Genomic DNA, 21,462 nt, shown 5'->3' with positions numbered 1-21,462 from the left:
TTGGCCCACAGCAATTTTTATTTTATTTTTCTTTCTTCTTTTCTTCTTTTTCTTTTCTTTTCTTTTCTTCTTTTTCTTTTCTTTCTTCTCCTCCCTTCTCGAACCTTCTTCTCCTTCTTTCTTCTTTCCGTCCCGATCTCCTCCTCCTCTTCCCTCGATGAAGCTAGGAGGCTCGGTGAAGCGCTCGGAAGGAGGCCGGCCCAAAGTCGGCGGTGCTACGGCCAACCAGCGGTGCCCGCGGCCACGGTCCAATCTGTAGCAGCCGCGGCTCAGCTGGCCGCACTCCTCCTCCATCTCCGGTGGAGGGGATGGGGCACGGGATCCCATCAAGAAGTAGAGGAACCCGGCCGAAGCCGGTGGTGCCCGCATAGCACACAGTCGACGTCTGCGGTCGGCCCGATGTCGTCCATAGTGCCCCGAGCTGGCGGCGTCCACGGCCAAAACAGGGAGATCCCCCTTCGGCTCTTCTTCTCCGACAACTTCCGGCGGAGATCAAACCGGTTCCACCCGTGGAAACCGGATTTGCTCGAACCAAGAACCCTTCCGTGAATCAGAAGGTAGGTATACATTTAGGATTTTTAGATCTAGGATTTTAATGGAAGGCGAAGCCACCATCGAGTGGAAGGGGAAGGTTCTACTGCATGGGCTGTCAATGGCCTTCGGTCGACTGATCCAATGTCTGATGGATGCCGCCCATGGTGAGATCTTCCCCTCCATTACATCATCTTCCTACCATTCTTTCTCTGTTAATCATCTCCTAGCTAGATTAGATCTAGCCTAACAGCATGTAAATCATAAATATAAAGAAGGGTTAAGGATTTACCTAGCTCCGAGGAGCCGTGAAGTGTTCCCAGCAAACTACTATGTCTGCTCCGGCGGCTCAGGGTGGTGACGAGTAATAGGTCCCTCCTCCTCCTGCACTGCTGCTCCCGATCCGGCTCCTTGCATAGAAGGAAGAAGGGTAAGGAAGGTAATAGGGTGGTCGATGGAGTCCTTCACTGAGGACTCCATGGTATTTTATAGCGCTCGCTCCAAGCTCAGAGGGGTGGGGACCACAGCTATTAGGCGGTTATAACCGCCTTAACAGCTGCCGATCTCCACCGCCTTCCTTCCAAAGTCTCCAGATGGTCCGCCGACTTTGATCCATGCCGGTCCATCTGGTCTGGGGTTTACAAGCTATACTTTAATGTATTGTTTTAGTTTTGGGATACTTTGTTGTGAGTCTTTCTCACTCTATGATCTTCGCAAGTAGTGGTTAATAATTCTTTTTACTACTGCACTATTGATGTCAAAAAGGTGCTGTAAATTATCTAGGCTCCACTTTGTGTGTGTGTGTGTGTGTGTGACCAGTCATGGCCTAATTTTGAAGATCGAGAACTATGCTTTGATATGACAACAATATTTGGGAGGTAAAAGGTGGATTGTTATAAGACTCATTTGGTTCGCAAGAAATTTTTTTCTTCGTCGGAATATTTTTTTTGAGGAGGCTAGTATCTTGATATATGATGCCTGAAAAAAATGAATTTGCATATTTGGTTGATCATGAAAAAGTGGCATACTTGAGAATAGTATATCTTTGGTTGAGCATCTATTTTTTGGAAAAGTTGAGTGTTATGTTCTCAATAAAGAAAAAGATCTTGTCTCATTTTATCTAAAAGCTTAAGAGCAGAAAAAAAAATTACCCCAATTTTCAGCTAGTGGGAAAGTAACCTTTTTATATTCATATGGATCTTATTTTCATGAAAAAGCTACTTTTTTATATTTCTTTTTTGAAAACTCTAACCAAACGTAAAAATATTTCTTCATTTTTTTGTTGACCAAACTTTCCTCCCTTCTCTTCTCACAAATCAAATGTATCCATAAAATTTGATGATGCTTGATGAAACTGCATTGAGGATTGTGGACTGTGCCTTTGTTTTTTTGGGTGTGTGGATTTTCTATATATGAGTTGTATGGTTCCTGTCTGCAATGGCGTTGCTTTTTGATTTTTTGTTCATCCTGCAAGTATATTTCTGCATCTATTTTCTTTCTCGTATATCTTTAGCTTTTAGATTACAGTTTTCTTTTGTTGAGAAAATAGGTTTGGTTTTAATGTATGCTAAAACTGCTTCTTATAACACATGATTTTCTACACGGTGGTTAATCTTTGATTAGAAAAAACTTTTATGAATTTATAACTAATTCATAATTACGTTGTTAAGAGATTTTAGAAAATCATTTAAAGAACTAGTTAATAACTTTGGTAAGTTATTTTGATGTTAATCAGTTGGCCTATGTCCTCATCCAAATGAAAGACAGCAAAGGAAAGCAGCCTGTCCTGAATATTTTTCAGTTCAAAGAAAGATGCTAGAGACTTCCACGAATAGTTGTAATAGTGTAAAGGTCTGGTCCATTGACCGGCCCAAGATCTTTCGCAGGCCCAAAAGAGCTGCATGAATTTTGGCGCACAATAGGATAAAAAACAAATTCCATCTCACGTGACTGGAGGAAGAGTACTCCATTTTCCATTCCTTTGGCCCCAAATTTTGATTATAAAAAAAGATGCCCCTTCCCTCCTCTCAAGCATCCACCCTTAAAGCTTTTGGATTTTCAAGCTTTTCGTGGAGGATTTGCCGTCGTTTGGACCATGAGATTTCATTGGCAGCAAGGTGAGGTTGCTAATCCTTCTTTCCTTCTGTTTTCGATCTTCTAACCGTTATTGTCACTTGATTTAATGGCAAGGCCACGGAATGCGAAAAAAAGTTTGGCATAATCAATTAATTAATTTTTTTTTATTTTTAAGTTTGGCGCCATTAAATCGGAAGCCAAACAAAAAATAAAAAAAAAATAATTAAAGAGAAAAAGAAGAAATAAAGGGGGCTAAAATTTTATTAGGATCTCGATGAGAAGAAGGAAGCTTTGAAAGCCGCCGAGGTTGGAGCTCCGGTTACCCCCCAAACGAGGCAGAAGATATAGAGCATCTACGAGCGACGACGACTACAAAAAAGACGGAAGAGAGGACGACAGCAGGTTACATGATCGGTGGCTCTGATACCATATTGAAAAAGAAAGAATAAAAGAAGAGAATTGTATTTCTGCCTGTTAATTACAATGTACAGGAGCAACAAGATGAAGTTTGGTAAGACCGACTAAATTTGGCATAATCAATCAATCAATAGATTCTAACAAAGAACAAATCTCAACAGAAACAAGCTAAGGAGATAAAGCATCAATCCAAGAGGTTGTAATAGCCACCAAGGTGGTAGCCTAGTGGTACTGGGCAGCAATTCTAACCACAAGGTCTCAAGTTCGAATCGCTGCGGCGACGATTAAATTGTGGACCAGAGCTCACTACTTTGGCTACTGCTTGGACTTGTGGTGTAGGACCGCTCTTGAACCGCTAGTAGCCGGGGTGGTGCCGGGTGTGACGTACTCACACGTGGGACTCGAGCCAGAGCTCAGAGGAGTAGCTGAGCCGGGCCTACGGGTGGGGAGGGTATGAGTAAAACCGGTCGGGGTGCCCAACACACGGCCATATCTGCCCGCATCGAACATTCTCCTGGCGGGGCGGGGGCCAGTGGGAGCTGCTACGCGGGGGTGGGCTTGTCCCTTCCTCCCCCTACCCCTTTTTTTTTAGCAAAAAAAAAAAAAAAAAAAAAGAGGTTGTAATAATTTCCTCTCACATGACCGGCTAACCAGTTGGTATTACCATTCGAGCTAAGTGCTTAGTGGTCGAGAGAGTTGTTTACTCTCCAGTTATAAGGGTCGCAAAAGGCACACAAAGTTGGTCCAAGTGTGCATTCAGCCTTGTGCATGCGAGACACTGGAAGAGACTCCAAGCATTAAACTAAACCAAACAAAAAGAATCAGTAAATCTCGATGCAAAGGAAGGAAAGTAAACCATAAGGATCGCAATTGGTTCCATCTTGGATTTCTTTTTTTTTTTTTTCAATTAGCTATTGTTCGTTGCCATGGGCTGCTCATTTTAACCAAGCCAACTTGATTTTGTCCCAGCCTTACAGCCCATAAGGTTGCACACAGAAGGTGAGTTTGTGGAATAGTATTCTTGCCTGTTCTCCCCTTTGGGTAAATTCCCCCTGTTGCATTTTATCCAACTCCTACAGTACTTCTCTTAGTAACTTATCTTTTCAGAAAATACTGGACACTCGGTACAGATCCTACAAGAGCTGTGCTAGATAGTTTTAAACAGAATAGTACACAATATTTTTTTGAGAAAACACCCAGGTGGAGTCATGTAAATGAGATATGAACCAAGGGCATTGGTCAAACTCCAATGATATTTACCAATTAAACCAACTGGCACTCCCAAGATCATTATACAAAGCTAACTATTTTGAATATATTAATTGTTAGCAAGATATAAAGATGTCATATCTACGTAATCTCAAAAAACACCATTTTAGATGAAAATTTTTATGCAGTATGTTGTTGTGATATAATATTGATAGGAAAGGAAATCTCTATGGAAACCATGGATGAGCACTCGAAAAATGGTAAATTTAATTAGAGATGGTAATCATGTCAGATATGAATCGAGTTGGATCAGGTAAAATATTCATGAATCCGAAACCGATTTACTAATTAAACAGGTCAAAAATTCAGACCTAAACTTGTATATTAAACTGGTAATTCGATTCGACCCATATAAACAATTTATTAAACAAGTTAAGTCATATTAAATAAGTTAAATATATTAAGTAGATCTTTAATGAATTAAATAGATTTAAATAGATTAAACAGATTAGGTTAAATATAATAGAAACGGATTAAGCAAATTTTAAATAGGTTGGGTCATGATCCAATCTAATATTTAACGGATCAAAATCGGTTAAACAAATTAAAGATCTAAAATTTAATCTAACCTATTTAATAAACAAATTTATATAGGTTGTTTTATTTATGATCCAAATTTATTTGCCTTAAATTTGGATATTTATGGGTCGGATTGGTGGGTTGGTGGGTCGAACATAAATTGTCACCTTTAATTTTGAGCAGCCAAGTCATCTTTTTCTGCCGTGCTTTAATTGCAAGGTGCCTTTGGATTCTAATTAAGATCAAAAGTTCAGAGGGCACCAAAAGACAAATTGGTACCAGATGGGACGTGATCACGTGGTTGGGCCACCGTGAGGCTGCAAAAGCCTCGACGGCGCGAGAATTGCATGAACGGCGTACATGAGGCATGCGATGGCTTAACACGGCGTTTTTTTCTTGGTACTTCATAGTTATGAAACGTATAAACTATATATCCATGGAGTGGTAAAGAAGTCCTAGTTGATAAAAAAAATCTATCAGATCTTGAGGTGCATTTGGTTCAAATTGGAATGGATATTGAGACGGCTATATTTTTCGACGTAATTTGTTCGTCACTGAAATTAGGATTAGATTCGAAATTGGATTTAAATACTAAATGCGAGTCCGAAATAAATTTGAGAGGATTAAGATATTTTCGTTTTTCTCTAAAATTGAAATGGAAATGAAACTTTCTCCAACGAAACAGCTAAAATGAGAGCCATTCGTCTATTCTACAGTTCAACTCCCTCCAATCAACCATATCTCCATTATTTTGCGTTTGGAAGAAGTAGAAAGAGAAACACATGTAACAATAATTTTACTCTTTGTCGCTCTAAGTAAGAGAGAGATGCATCATGAGAACAACTTAACCAATATTTCTCGAGCAAGTAGACGGGAAATGGTAATTCTGACACAGATGAAATAGTAGGGATTATGCCATGCATTCTGGTTGATCTCTGTCTGTTAAAATTCATTCTCAACCATTTTCCTTTTGATAAAGCTTTAGTGAGACAATGGAATGACCAATAATTGAAGCGAAGCATCCGCGCGCGCCATGAAAAAGTTTAAAACAATTACGACCACACAAATTTAGATTTATGCGACAACGTTCTTGTCCTGCCGAGAGCATCCACCAAGGCTCGAGTACGAGAGCAAACCATTCCCGGATATTGGGGATAATATGTGGTGCAGGAGCTTGGCTCACATTGTGCTCTCACTGTGAAAAACTTGTGGCCAAGTGGAAAACGGAACTACTTGTTCTTGATTTTAAATGTAATTGCCATCGAGACAGTGATAGGGAACTACTCGTTCTGGGTTTCCCTCGTCTATAAATTTCCTCTCCAACTTAAGTTAGAAGCACCAACCAAGCTAAATTAAGCTCTCTCGCCTCTCTCTCTCTCTCTCTCTAAGTAATGAGCTCTTTGGAAGTGAAGGTGGAAATGGAGGAGGTTTGTTGGAATGCCATGGCCGGAGGTGGTGACCGGCCGGTGAAGCATGAGGTGCAGAGCGGGGGGGAGGAGGAAGGGCTATACTTGACGTGGGAGGATCTGTGGGTGACCGGATCCAACGGTAAGGGTTCGTCGAGGGTGATACTGGCCGGGCTCACCGGGTACACCCGGCTAGGGGAGCTTCTGGCCATCATGGGTCCATCGGGCTGTGGCAAGTCCACTCTTCTTAGGGCTCGTTTGGTTCGCAGGAAAAAGAGGGGGGAAAGTGTGGTCAACGGGAAAGTAATGAAATGCCTCTTGTTTGGTTGGAGTTTTCAAAGGAGAGAGATGGGAAAGTTGTATTCCCATGGGAATATGATTCCCACATTTTATGGGAAAGTCTTTCCCATGAGAAACATGGGAAAGTTACTTTCCCATGAGGTGGGAATCACTCCTTTTTTATTTTTTCCCAAAAAGACCCTTCAGCATTAAAGAAGCATTAAAGAGGCATTAAAGACCTAATTTTTATTAAGGGCATAATAGGAATTATACATAACTTTCCTAGGAAAGTGGATGGTCAACCAAACATAAGCACTTTGGAAATTTGTCACTTTCCCATGGTTAACCAAACATGCCAAAAGTACTTTCCTAGGTATCCTCTTCCTAGGAATCTGATTCCCAGGAATCATATTCCTAGGAGGGAAAATACTTCCCGCGAACCAAACGAGCCCTTAATGCCTTGGCAGGTAACAAAAGGACCATCTACTAGTTGGTGTTCGCACCTTCCCTCACCTTAAAAAAAAAAGGCAAACAAAATTAGAAGCATGAATTTTTTATTATCAGAAGTAAAGAGGTTTTTTTTCTTTTTTGTTGAGAAGCTTAATATTTTCCGATTGTATTAAGAAACTAAGCAGATAAGAGAGAAGGCAAGTAAACAAACAAGGGAGTCTTAAGGACTGCTCAACCATTTCCTAATCACTTTGCTTATAAATCCTCTCTCATCAAATGGCACAAGAAAATCTCCAATCTCCTTTTATATATCTAATGGCTTGCTTTGAAGGAGGTCCAGAGATCAAATCCCAAGTATTGTTTTATAGAGTTAAAATAATTTCTTTTATAACCCTTTTTTTTTGTACTCTCATCGGCTAAATAGGCCTACGAGATATAGCTTAAAAACTGTAATTTTTTAGCACTAGGACTAGGTTGAATTTATATTGAAACACTCAGATTGAATGCTTGAATGCGCTGCCTCTCAATGACATGCAAGCTCCTAGGCCTTCATTTATCAAGAATGATCTCTAATTTAGTCCGTAACAATCTAAAACCTCATCCAAATGGCTAGTCGGAAGGTATTATTTGGATTTCTTAATTTTGTATAAATAACTAAGATCTAGCCAACGAATAACCGATGTCAAACTAAACATACACCCGCACGGGTCTTTACATACTCTCCCCCATTTAAGCCCGGATGTCCTCGTCAGGATAAGGGTTCAAATCCATTCAAATCTAATCATAAGCACCGCGATCGGCCTGAGGTCAGCCCCAATAGATATGTGCTGCAGTGCTCCTTAGTCCACATAGGTTATGGGCCAGGTCTGCTCTGATATCATTTATAACAACTTAGGACCTCACTCAAAATGAATATAGTCTATCTAACGTTAGAGCTAATCTTAAAGCTCATCGTCGTCCTCTTAAATTATTGGATGTGCTGTTCCAATGGTGACTTTATATGCATTAGAGAATAACCTGCGATCCATCATTTTCCTTATAGCACATTTGTAAGTTCTCATACGGTCAGAAGGTTGATGTAATTGAGGGTACTCAACATCTTTACCATATATATATATATATATATATATATATATATATATATATATATATATATATATATATATATATATATATATAAAGGAACTTTCATAAATATATTTCTTTTTACAGTGAATGATGCATTTACCTCAGATTAATTTTCTCTATTTCTTTGATACCCAAAAAAAAAGGGTAATAGCAACCAAAAACAAGAATATATTTATTATGTTACCTTGCTTAATTCTCACATGCATCAGATGTGTGCATAATATCAACTGCTTAGAATAAAATAGTATCTAAAATAATATTGTTGAGTAGGACAAGACTACTTGGCCAAGTGATCTAGGACTAAATCCAGTTTTCCGTATTCATTTTTAACAGTCAAGAAGCCAATCAAGACATGACATAGTGGCAAAACGGTTAAAACACATGGAATGTTAGCAAGAAGATCTGTGCCAGTTGGAATATTTGAACTTGGATTGTAAATCCTAGCTAACTCGGTAATAATAATATCTACTTGCAGGGAGACTCGACTCAGGTACAAAACAATCTGGACAAGTGTTGGTAAATGGTTGGCATCAGACGCTAGCATTTGGGACTTCTGTAAGCACATCTTTTCTTTTTTCCTGCACTTCACTATTCTCTCTTCATAATTCTTCAAAATGTTATTAGTATTTTAATACATACATGGATACAGCACTCAAATATATGAGGATTATGGGTTTAACCGAGCCAAGCTTGAAATAGCCTGGGTCTAATCAAGCTTAGCTTGAAATTAATTGAGTCTGAAGTTTGCATCAAGATTTTCACCTTTATATGTGACCTAGCTTGATTGATCTAATTTCAAGCCTATCTTCTATTACATGGATATATACCATAGCCCTTGCATTTGTGAAAAACTTGTAATATTCATCCAAGCTTGTGATGCTAACAAACTAATATTGATATGCATAATTATCAAATGATCTTTTCCTCATTAATTCAGGCTTACGTGACCCAAGATGACATTCTGATGACAACTCTGACAGTGAGAGAAGCTGTATACTATTCTGCACAGCTCCAACTGCCAGACTCCATGTCTAAATCTGAGAAGAAGGAGAGAGCAGAGACGACTATAAGGGAGATGGGCTTGCAAGAAGCTATGGACACAAGGATTGGAGGGCAGGCATCTAAGGGAATAAGTGGTGGCCAGAAGAGGAGGGTTAGCATTTGCATAGAGATTTTAACACGACCAAAGCTTCTCTTCTTGGATGAGCCCACAAGTGGACTAGACAGTGCTGCATCATATCACGTTGTGAATCGCATTGTAGACCTATCTCGACATCATGGAAGGACTATTATCGCTTCGATCCATCAGCCTAGCAGTGAAGTCTTTGAGCTTTTTGATAACTTGTGCCTTTTATCTTCTGGCAAAACAGTTTATTTTGGACCTGCTTCTTTAACTAATGAGGTGAGCCTGTGCTTCAAAATGGCTATAACTTCTTTTTTTTTTTTTGATAAAAGCACAAATGGTTCTAATTGAACAACATCTCGACTTTATTCTATCTGTTGCTGGAAATTGGACCCGGGGGCGACCGTCGGCTGAGAGGGGAGGAGCTCCGCTGCTGGAACGATAGGTAGCGGTGCGTCAGCTGGTGGCGTCCTCCTGGAGAACCTGCAAGAAGCCGGTGGCCGGGATCTCCGGCGCCGGCCCTCCGATGCTTAAGTCAGAGGGGGCTAGTATATGAGTGGAGTAAAGAGGAGAATGTTTGTTCTTCTGTCTCTCCCTTTTTCTTTTTTCCCCAGGTTCCCTTTTATAGAAGGATATTATGTTACCTGAGAGGTGACAGGGCAAATTGTCTTCTTCATGATAATTGAGCACGATCATGCTCATTAATGGCGTTGTGGAGGATGAGACTGGATCAGACCGGAGTCAGCGAATTGTCATGGTTGATCGGACCTGTTGGAGTGGTTCAACTGCCGGCCGTGGTGGGCCTGAGGTTCGTAGATAGCAAGTGCATTAATTGCTGAGTGAACCGGTGATCAGGGAGAGCCATACGCTTTGATGGTCCAGTGTTCCGGAGATCATCTTAAGCCGTGTTCATTAATGGTTGAATGCACTGGAGGCCCGCAGGGGTCACACGCATTAATGATCGGGTGTGCCGGAGGCCTGCGGAGGTCACGTGCCTTAATGGCTTGACGACGGTAGCAGAGTACGGTGGAGTTGGATATCTAGTTGTCAGATTCTCTCTAAGGGATTAGGCTGGGGTCGAATATTTGGACAAGGCATTTTTAGGGCTCGGCACCTGGCCGGGTGCCGAGCCGAGCCAGTTGCTCAGTGGGGTGCCTTTAATTCGAGCGTCGCGAGGTCGGCGCGTTCTAGTCGGCGTCTCCTGGTCGGGCGCTTTCTGGTCGGGCGCCTTTCTGGTCGGCGCTCTTCTGGTCGGCGCTCTCTGGGCGAGCGCCTCCGGGCTGGCGCGACTTGGGTTTTTCCCCCAACACTATCTATCTATCTTTCCTCTATTGATATCATAGAATATATACCTACTGGGTAGATCATTGCCATGTTTCCATCAAGAAGTGATTCAAATTTTAAATTATTCTGTTTTCATAATAAAAATTATTCAACTCTTCAAGCTTCTATATGTTGTCAGTTATTTTTCAAGCTCATTTTTGGAAGCAGGCTGTTAATCTAAGAACTCTCCACTTTTTTGATCTGAACCAGTAACTGTTATTGTAACCAACCATCTATATGGACCACTAAAACGGACAAGATCAAGATCTTATATAGTAATCATATGACAGGCAGTTGCAATTAATTTCAAGTTCAGGAAAAATTTATGTCATTAATGATCAAATAGCCAATTTGAGTTTTCCTTTTCTTCCACAACATTGTCGCATATCTGCTGAATCTATTTCATATGCACCCTAAATGAGGAGTTCTGGCATCTTCTTTATGTACTTAAAAAATTGAAAACTTGCTTTTGAAAAATTTAGTCTAATTGAAAACTTACATTCTCCTAAAGATATGACATTGAACGAATAAAGGTTAGAAAATGTTGGTAGTGCAATCAATCCTTTGACTTCTAATGATTCAGTATTCTATTTTCTCTTGCAGTTTTTTTCTCAAAATGGCTTTCCATGCCCATCCATGAGAAACCCCTCTGATCACTTCCTCAGAACTATCAACAAAGACTTTGATGAGGTTAGACAGTTCCTTGTGCACTTCTGTATCTAGTTCTTGAACAAACTGGAATATACAAAAGAAAAGTGCTTACGATTTTTTTCCTCTCCCAATTAGGAGATGGTAAAAGGCTGTAGTAGCCAATCAAAAACCACTGCTGAAACCATTGATATCCTCGTAGGATCATACAAGCTATCCAATATCCACCAAGACGTTGAGAGGCGAGTAGCTGAGATGCGCAGATTGGTATGTCAATTACATGAATCTTCCTTGACCATGATTGTATTATCCATAGCATGACTGCTGCAGAAGAGAATGCAAAGTTTTAATCACAATATCAATTATCACAAAGAGGTTTCCTTTTGCAGGAAGGAGATGCCGTGAAGAAGGGAAGTCAAGCTAGTTTCACTACTCAGTGCATTGTCCTCACCAAAAAATCATTTAAAAACATGTACAGAGATCTAGGATACTACTGGCTGCGACTCGTAATTTATGCTATATTGTGTCTATGCATTGGCACCATGTTTTATGACATTGGACATAGCTATGGATCAATTCAGGTGAAATGCCTAACTCTGAAGGATACTTGTTACAACCTTTGTTTTCTAGGATATTTTTTTCAAGAGCCTTAACAGGCTACCCTAATTTCAATTTTATGGAGTAGCTAAATGGTCAAACTGTAGACCTTCAAGTAACGACCATGTTTTATGACTGGCTCCCAACCTGCCATCACTTGGTCCGAGTTAAGGCCAAAGACAATTTGAGCCTAAGAGGTGCCTATGGTAATACTAGAGATCCGCAGTTATATAAGAGAAATCCGGTTTATTCATCATATAAGCCCATACAGCCATAGACATGTAAAAAATCCAAATGGCATAGAAGAAGGCAATGGTAATTGATGAATGTGTCGTAATTCAACTTTAGGCGCAGAAAATAAAGCCAGAAAGGTCGATTTAATACTCAACCTTGAACCAGATATATTTCAATATTGAATTTAGAACAACATGGTATTTGTTGATAGTTCAGTGATCTTTATTGGAAAAAAGTGTAACCAAGGAACTGATGTGTAGATTTAAACTTCCCAGGCTTGGGGTTCGGTGCTTCTGTTCGTATTATCATTCCTAACTTTTATGGCAATTGGTGGTTTTCCTTCCTTTACAGAAGAGATGAAGGTTAGTGGCATTCTTAATGTTCATTATTTAAAAATTTCAGAAGTCCTATTTATCCATGAATTCAAACTATGCATGGTAATATAAGGTCCTGTAATATTGCTTCTGCTCTCGCCGCTCAGCATGTTTCGCAGATTGATACAAGTATGCATTCAAACTAAAACACCAACATGGCACTTAGAATGCCAGCTTCAATTCTACAAGTTCCACTCGATCGGTATTTTACATATCAATTTCAATAAAACTCTTTCATGTAGACCTGTTCTGGATATATGTAATTTGGCAAGCCATCACGTTGGTTGTTCTAAGCGAGCAACTTCATGTGTTTGGTTTGTAGCTTGACAAATATTTTGTAATTGGATTTACCAAAACCTACTTAATTACAGTAATTTGTCCTATAGAAATTGGCCATTGGACAAGTTTTGCAAGATGGAGGCTACAACGACAATTTTTGGGTTAATCATAAAGGTGTTGTTTTTGCGAGTAATGGCCAGCCAAACATTACATACAACCAAGTAATCACATAAAACAGCTGCCATAAATGCAATTACTATGACATGTAATTTCAGCTACATGAAAACTCTAGTCACTGGTAATCAAAGCAGTTCATAGTTGTAAAATAATTTCTTAATTGTTCATAGATTATTTCATAAATGTGTTATGAAGTTGTCACTAACTGTCAACTTTTTTTTGATCCAAAGATCTTTCAAAGAGAGAGACTAAATGGGCATTATGGTGTCACTGCATTCATGATCAGTAACATGCTTTCTTCCGCACCATATTTAGCTCTTGTCTCTATAATCCCAGCAGCCATGGCCTACTACCTTATTGGCCTCCAAAGCGGAGTTGATCACTTCATTTTCTTTGCTATGGTGTTGTATGCATCGATGTTGCTTGTTGAGGGCATGATGATGATCGTCGCTAGCATTGTGCCCAATTACCTCATGGGCATCATCACCGGTGCCGGAATTCAAGCAACGATGATACTATCGGCCGGCTTTTTCCGATTGCCGAATGATCTTCCGAAGCCAGTGTGGCGATACCCAATGTACCACATAGCCTTCCATAAGTATGCCAACCAAGCTTACTACAAGAATGAGTTCATTGGACTTTCCTTTCCCAACATCCAAGCTGGGGGTGCAGCCACTATTACTGGGGAGGAAATTCTGAGGGATTTTTGGCAGATGGAGGTGGGACACTCTAAGTGGGTTGATCTTGCCATCTTGTTTGGTATGGTTATTCTATATAGGGTCTTGTTTTTGGTCATTGTGAAGACTAGTGAAAAGGTGAAGCCCATGGTTAGGGCTGGTCTAAACAAGGATCCCAAACAGGTCATAGGGCCGCCCTCAACACCTCTAGCTGATGTAAACCCATAAAAAGATTTTTTTCTCTTTTTTCTTCATTTTACTAGGTATAATCAATGTGTTTGGTCCATGTAATTCTGATGTTTTATTTAAAAGTGGGACCATCTGATAGATCATTGTTTTTTGAGTAATATCCAGGATTTTGACGTAGACCTCCTCAAGGATAAGTAGGTAAAGGAGAAGTGCTAACCAATTGAGCTAACAATTGTTTGTGTTTGATGGAGTGTTCTGGTGTCGTAGATAGAGAGTTGATAGATGTAGTTCCATTTAATCCTTATTCATTTGTTTTCTTTGTACCTTGGCTATCTGAGTAAATGTTAGAATTCGACCGGGGCGATTCAAACAAACTAGTGCTGCAAGAAGAGATCGTCCATATTAATATATAAGATCGAGAGTTCAGTGTCAGCATCTCCATGATTCCCAAGCATACAACATTGCCTACTTCCCTAGCTACATGTATCTATGTTTTCCACTACAATCCATTGTCCATACTTCTCAAGCTACATGCCTCACATGTGGCGCCATACTCTAGTCTAGATAACAAAAAAAAAAATGCAGGAGAGGGGGGATCTAGAGTCCAGCATGGAGTCAAAGTTGCTGGAATACAGAAGCTAATATATAATAGCCTATTGCATTGTTGCTTTAAACTAAATTTTGCTTACTATTAAGTCTAATGTATATTGTTGATCTTTTTCTTTATTAATTTAATCTTTTGAGGTCAATTGGTTAATATAATTCGAAACTCAGATTTGCTAGAAGTCTGACTGATGTAGTCACCTACTCTCTTTTCGCCTCTTTCCGTTGAACACAATTTAATGGGGCGGGCATCAAAAGAAGAAAGTATGGAGTAGGTTTTCTGTTCTACCATGTTTTTCCTAATGTCTATTTTAAACAAGAAACCCAAAAATTAGGGACTCCTCCTATACAAACAAAGTTTGTCAGTCCTTTGGTTAAAAAAATCAGAAAAAGAAAGGAAATCTCACATAAACGGCATCCTCTTTCTTTCTTGTTTCCAAAATATAGTTTTTATTGATGTATATTACATGGCCAGATGATACACACTAAGCAAATTAGTTATCTAGCAAGCTAACACACACCTCTAGTAAACTAAAATACAGTTTTCAGAATATAGTATTCACCAAATACACACTACTTGGCCAAGTGATACATACTTAGCAAATTAGTTATCTAACAACTCAATATATACCTCTAAACAAATTGATACATAGTTTTTTTTTTCCTTTTTTTTTTTCATTGTACTGGGTATAATCACTATATTAATATATAGTGCTGCAAATAAACCAGTTCTGCAAGAAGAGATCGTCCATATTAATATATAAGATCGAGAGTTCATGTTCATGAGGTGCATTTCATTCTCAGCATCTCCATGATTTCCAAGCATGCAACATTGCCTACTTCCCTAGCTGCATGTATCTATGTTTTCCACTACAATCCGTTGTCCATATTTTTCAAGCTACATGCATCATATTTTTCAATCCGTGCTGGACTCTAGCTACATGCATCATATTTTTCAATCCGTGCTCGTTAGTCCAGCACGGAGTCAAAGTTGCTGGAATAAAGAAGCTAATATATAATAGCCTATTCCATTGTTGCTTTAAACTAAATTTTGCTTACTATTAAGTCTAATATATACTGTTTTTTTTTTTCTTTATCAATTTAATATTTTGAGGTCAATTGGTTAATATAATTCGAAACTAAGATTTGCTGGAGGTCTGTGCTTGTTCCGTGCTGCACATTTATCTAACAATTGAAGTCTGGCTGATCTATGGAAGTCCTCTTTTCGCCTCTTTTCTCTGAACACAATTTAGTGGGGCGGGCACCAAAGAAGCAAGTATGGAGCGGTTTCCTATTCTATCATGTTTTTCAAGTATCCATTTGAAAAAAAACAAAACCAAAAATCAGACACTCCTCCGACTGACTAATAGAGTTGTGGGTCCTATGATTAAAAAAATCAAAAAAAAGGAGAAAATCTCGCATAAATGGCATCCTCTTTCTTTCTTATTTCTGGAACATAATTTTTAATAGTACATACTACATGGCCAGATGATACACATCAAGCAAATTAATCATCTAGGTAAACCAAAACATAGCTTTCAGATCATAGTATTTGTTGGGGGAAAAGCAGATTGCCCCAAAAACGCATGAACGCATCGCCGGCACGTGACGAAAGCGCCCGACTTGAGGGCGTCCGACCTGGAGGCGTCCGACCTGGGGCCCGACTTGGAGGCGTCCGACTTCAAAATGCCCAATTGGAAGCCCGACCTCAGGGCTCTCGACCTGGCGCCTGGCCAGGCGCTCGACTCCGAGACGTCCGACCTGGGCACCCGACCTCAGCATCCTCGACCTCGGAAGTCCGACCTCGCTATCCACCTGCAGCGATCACATCCTTCTACAGCTCGACCAAGGACCACGCCCTGCTACTGTTGTCAACAATTAATGCGCATGGCCTCTACTAATCTCCGGCTCACTCAACAATCAATGCGCGTGCTATCTACGGATCTCAAGCCCTCCACGGCAAACAGCTGACCCGCTCGGCTACGTCCGATCAGCCACGACGACTCATTGGCTCCGGCCTGATCTCCTACGGCAATGCATTAATTCACACGATCGTGCATTAATTCATACGACATGCTCAATTATGACGGTAACCCGATCACCCCGTTACATCACAGGTAATCATGTACCCCTCTATAAAAGGGGAACCCCTCCATCTTAGAAGGGGATGGACTCTAAAACTCTGGAATATATTTTCTCTCCCTCAATACACTTGCCCCCTCTGACTTAAGCATCGGAGGGCCGGCGCCGGAAACCCCGGCTACCGGCTTTTTGCAGGTTCCTCGGAGGACGCCGCTCGCCGACGGACCGCCACCCGCCATCTCACGCCAGAGCTCCTCCTTCTCAGCCACTGGTCGCCCCCGGGTCCAATTTCCAGCAACAGTTGGCGCTAGAGGAAGGGCCCGAGTTGTGGCCATGAAGTTGAGAAGCAAAGGAGCCTCCAATGCCTCCCGGCGTCCCCCACCAAGCCCTGGATACTCCGTCCAGAACTCACCGCCAAGACCTCCGGCGGACCCAGTCCCCCAAGTCCAGCCGGAACAGTTCAACATTCTGGTGCAACAAGTTCAAGCCTTGGCCACGGCAGTCCAAGGCCTGCAACCTGTGGAGCCCTTGCTGCCTCCGCAAGTCACAGGTCCAGTCAGTACTCCCCCCAGACAGATTGGCACCCCAAGGCCAAAACCTCCATGGCTCCTCGAGGGCCAACAACGAGGAACGATGCTGCTGCCAAGGTTCAACCCGAGTGTCTCCAGGGAGGGGCCTAGGCAATGGGCCGCAGCTATCGGAAGCTGAGTCAGCCCCGAGGCAACTCGCACCAAAGCAGTCTACCGTGGCGATCCCCCAGGATGGGGAACTCGACAGGAAGGTCAAGAAGCTCGAGCACCAGATTGAGGCACTCCATAGCAAGAAGGCAAGGCATGAGGGTGACTTTGAGTTTACCACTAAGTCCTCCTTTTTTTCGCCAGATCGAGGATGAGCCGGTCCCACCAAGGTTCAAAATGCCCCAAGTGGAGCCCTACAATGGAACTACCGACCTCCTCGACCATTTGGAGAGTTACCGAGCCCTCATGGCATTGCAAGGATCCTCGGAGGCTGTGCTCTGCAAGGCTTTCTCAGCGACTCTTCAAAGAACGGCTCGGCTCTGGTTTTTTGGACTGAAGCCGAGCACAGTATCCTCTTTTGAGCAGCTCGGCAGGTAGTTCACCACCAACTTCGCCGCCAGCCGACGTCAGCGGCGGACGTCGGACTCCCTCCTTGACATCAAGCAAAAGGAGGGAGAGTCTCTCAAAGACTACCTCGACCGTTTTACCCCTGCAACTTGGGAGGTTCGCGAGCTCGACCAGTCGATAGCCATGTCGGCACTTAAGACTAGGGCTCGATTCTACAGGTTCTTTTTCTTTATTGAGAAGAGCTTCCCCGCCAACTTCACCGAGATGTTGTCCGAGCTCGAAAGTATGCGAAGGCCGAAGAGGCTATCGCTTCCAGGCGGGGCGCGACCGAGCAGGCCTCAAAGAAGCAGAAAAGACGCCGCGAGGAGCGCGGCCGTCCGAAAAGCCCGTCTCCCCGCCGAGACAAGAACCTGCCTCGGCTAAGGAGTCCACCCCGACAGCAGGGACAGCTTCGACCAAAGTCTCCGCCTCGACCGAGATCTCCGCTGCGGCCACGAATGCCCTCAGGGAAGTACGAGAACTACACTCTCCTCAATGTTCCCCAGGCGAAAATCCTAATGGAGATAGAAGGCCGAGACTACTTCCGACCTCCGCCCCCGATGCGAGATACAGTAGCTCGGCGCAATCCTAGAAAGTATTGCCGCTTCCACCGGGACTATGGCCACGACATGGAGGATTGCTTCCAGCTCCGGGATGACATCGAGGCGCTTATCTGCCGCGGGGTACTCAACCAGTTTGTGCGGAACTGGTGTGAGGAAAGGAGGCCAGTGGAAAATGCTGCACTGCCCGGAAATCCAAATGACAACAGGCCTATCGCCGGCACCATCAACACCATTGGAGGAGGAAGCTCAGTTGAAGAACCAATCGAGGGAAGGATTCCTCTGAAGCGCCCGCGCGCCTTCGAAGCCATCTCATTCTCGATGAGGATTTGGAAGGAGTTGAGACTCCTCATGATGACGCTGTGGTCATCTCCATTATTGTAAATAAGTTTGATGTAAAGCGCGTCTTAGTCGATAATGGAAGCTCGGCAAATATTTTGTACTACGATGCCTATCAAAAAATGGAGATGACAGAAAGCCAGCTTCGGAGAATGATTGCTCCACTGGTCGGATTTACCAGGGATTTGGTCTCGGTTGAAAGCGAGGTCGGCCTCCTTATCACAGTCGGGCTCGCTCCCCGAGAAAGTACTGTGAGGATGGATTTCTTGTTGTCCGCCTACCTTCGGCCTACAATGCCATTCTCGGACGACCAGGGCTAAATGCCCTCCGAGCTATGATCTCGACCTATCACCTGCTCATGCGGTTCTCCACCGACCGAGGAGTAGGCGAAGTTCGTGGGGACCAGTCAATAGCTAATGCTATATGGCGACTCATAAAGCAAAGCAACCGGCCAAAGCACAAAGCCAAGGGGAGCAACAGGCCGAGGCATCAACCAAAACGTCAGATCAGACACTACCCATCGAAACCTTGGAGATGCGGGACGACCTCTAGAAGGAATGGATAGAGCCTGGTGAGCTTCTTACCCAAATTCCATTAAAAGATAACTGCCCAGAGCTAACCGTGCAGGTTGGCTCCGGCCTGAGCGCCTGCGAAAGAGACCACCTGATCGAGTTCCTGTGAACCAATATGGACGTCTTCGCCTGGTTGCCCGCCGACATGCCGAAAATAGATCCCGAGGTCATGGTTCACCGACTCCAAGTGAAACCGACCTACAAACCTGTGTGGCAGAAGAAACGGGGCTCCGCCCCAGAACGACAGCGGGCAGCGGCCGAGGAAGTGGACAAACTTCTCGAGGCCGGCTTCATCCGGGAGGTCTCCTATCCGGATTAGCTCGCCAACGTGGTCCTCGTAAAGAAAGCTAACGGGAAGTGGCGTATGTGCGTGGACTATACCGACCTGAACAAAGCCTGCCCAAAGGACAGCTTTTCACTTTCCAGCATCGACCAAAGGTATTTATTGCTACAAAGTGATGCCTTTCGGGTTGAAAAATGCCGGAGCAACATACCATAGGTTGGTCAGCCAGATCTTCAAAAATCAAATAGGCCGAAACATGGAATTCTAAGTGGACAACATGCTGGTGAAGAGCCGGACAGCAGAGGACCATGTGGCCGGCCTTAATGAGACATTTTCCACACACTCAGGAAGTATCGAATGAAGCTCAACCCTGCCAAGTGCGCATTCGGAGTCACCTCAGGCAAATTCCTTGGCTTCGTAGTCACCCAGCGTGGAATGGAAGCAAATCCCTAGAAGATCCGAGCGCTGCAAGAGATGGTGTCACCAAAGATGGTTAAGGAGGTACAGCGGCTCACTAGGCGGGTCGCAGCTCTGGAAAGATTTGTTTCCAGGTCGGCCGAGCGGTGCCTCTCATTCTTCACAATCCTCAAGCGACCGAAGAAATTCTTATGGTTGGAAGAATGTCAGTAAGCTTTTGAAGAGCTTAGGCGTCTTCTTGCTTCCCCTCCATTACTCACGAAGCCCCAGCAGGGTGAGCTCCTCTATTTGTACCTGGCCGTCTCACCGGTTGCGGTAAGCTCGATCCTGGTCCGAGAAGAGAATAAGCTTCAAAGACTAGTATATTATGCCAGCCGGATCCTGAGGGATGCTGAGACCCGATATTCCAAATTAGAGAAAACAATCTTTGCTCTAGTCATCTCGGCTCGGAGGCTCCGGCCCTATTTCAGGCCCACACTGTGGCCATATTGACCGACCAGCCTATGAAGCAAATTCTGCAACGGTCGGATCGCGCTGGGAGGATCGCGAAGTGGGCTGTCGAGCTTGAGGAGTTCGACCTCAAATACCGTCCGAGGCCAGTGATCAAAGCCCAGGCGCTCGCTGACTTTATTGTGGAGTGCACCTTACCGGATGATCCCGAGCTCGCATGCACACCAGCAGAGGAGACTCCGAGGCAACCGTGGGCTCTACATGTGGACGGCTCCTCGATCTCGAGGGGTAGCGGAGCAGGCCTCATTCTCACTAGCCCGGATGGGGTAGTTGCAGAGCAGGCTCTACGCTTCGAGTTTCCCACCTCGAACAATGTGGCAGAATACGAGGCGCTCATTGCCGGGCTCAAACTAGCAAAGGAGCTGAAAGTGGAGGACCTAAAGGTCTTCAATGACTCCCAACTGGTCGTGAGCCAGATTGTGGGAGACTTTGAAGCCAGAGAGCCATCGATGCAGAGATATCTTCAAAAGGTGCGGGACCTCACGTCCACCTTGGGCTCCTTCAACATCCAGCATATTTCCAGAACAGAGAACCTAAGGGCAGACCAATTGTCGAAGCTGGCGACTTTCTGCATGAGCGAGCTCCCAAAGACGACGGTACTCGAATACCTCCAAACGCCCAGTACCGAGGAGCCCGAGCCAACCCTTTGGATCGAGGCCGAGCCGAGCTGGATGGACGAACTCATCAACTATCTGCAGAATGAAATCCTCCCTGATGATGAGCTCGAGGTCCGCCGAATCAAGCGTCAAGCCTCCCGATACATGCTATATGAAGGCAAGCTCTACCGCAGGTCGTTCACCTCTCCCCTCCTCAGATGCCTCCGCCTGTCAGAGGCAGACTATGCTATGCGAGAGATTCATGAAGGGATCTGTGGGAACCATTTGGGAGGGCCGAGCACTAGCCCACAAAATCCTGCGCCAGGGATACTACTAGCCCACAAAATCCTGCGCCAGGGATACTACTGGCCCACACTTCAGAAGGATGCAACGGACTTCGTCCGAAGGTGCGATCGGTGTCAGCGGAATGCCAACATTCAACGCTGACCTTCGGCTCCGCTGACCTCGATCGTTGCCCCCTGGCCATTTGCCCAATGGGGGATTGACATCCTAGGACCATTCCTCCTGGCCACCGGACAGAGAAAATTTCTGGTTGTCTCTATCGATTACTTCACCAAATGGGTCGAAGCCGAACCGGTGGCCCGAATTTTCGAGCAGAAGATGCGGGATTTTATCTGTAAGTCAATAATTTGTAGATTTAGACTCCCCCGCATCCTTAT

General features: G+C 43.5%; 1 protein-coding gene across 1 annotated transcript; it reads left to right on the top strand.

Moving 5' to 3' along the window:
• Nucleotides 1–6,163: 6,163 nt before the first annotated feature.
• On the top strand, nucleotides 6,164–13,873 carry LOC120104969 (ABC transporter G family member 1-like). The gene is made up of 9 exons (XM_039116979.1): nucleotides 6,164–6,468; nucleotides 6,530–6,535; nucleotides 8,545–8,630; nucleotides 9,013–9,477; nucleotides 11,125–11,211; nucleotides 11,308–11,436; nucleotides 11,559–11,750; nucleotides 12,276–12,362; nucleotides 13,061–13,873. The coding sequence occupies exons 1-9, from the start codon at nucleotides 6,204–6,206 to the stop codon at nucleotides 13,733–13,735; spliced, it is 1,992 nt and encodes a 663-aa protein (XP_038972907.1). The 5' UTR covers nucleotides 6,164–6,203; the 3' UTR covers nucleotides 13,736–13,873.
• Nucleotides 13,874–21,462: the final 7,589 nt, after the last annotated feature.

Source organism: Phoenix dactylifera, unplaced genomic scaffold, assembly GCF_009389715.1.
Source record: "Phoenix dactylifera cultivar Barhee BC4 unplaced genomic scaffold, palm_55x_up_171113_PBpolish2nd_filt_p 000153F, whole genome shotgun sequence".
NCBI classification, from domain to species: domain Eukaryota; kingdom Viridiplantae; phylum Streptophyta; class Magnoliopsida; order Arecales; family Arecaceae; genus Phoenix; species Phoenix dactylifera.
Note: the sequence above shows the minus strand (reverse complement) of the source record. Positions and strands in the feature narration are given on the sequence as shown.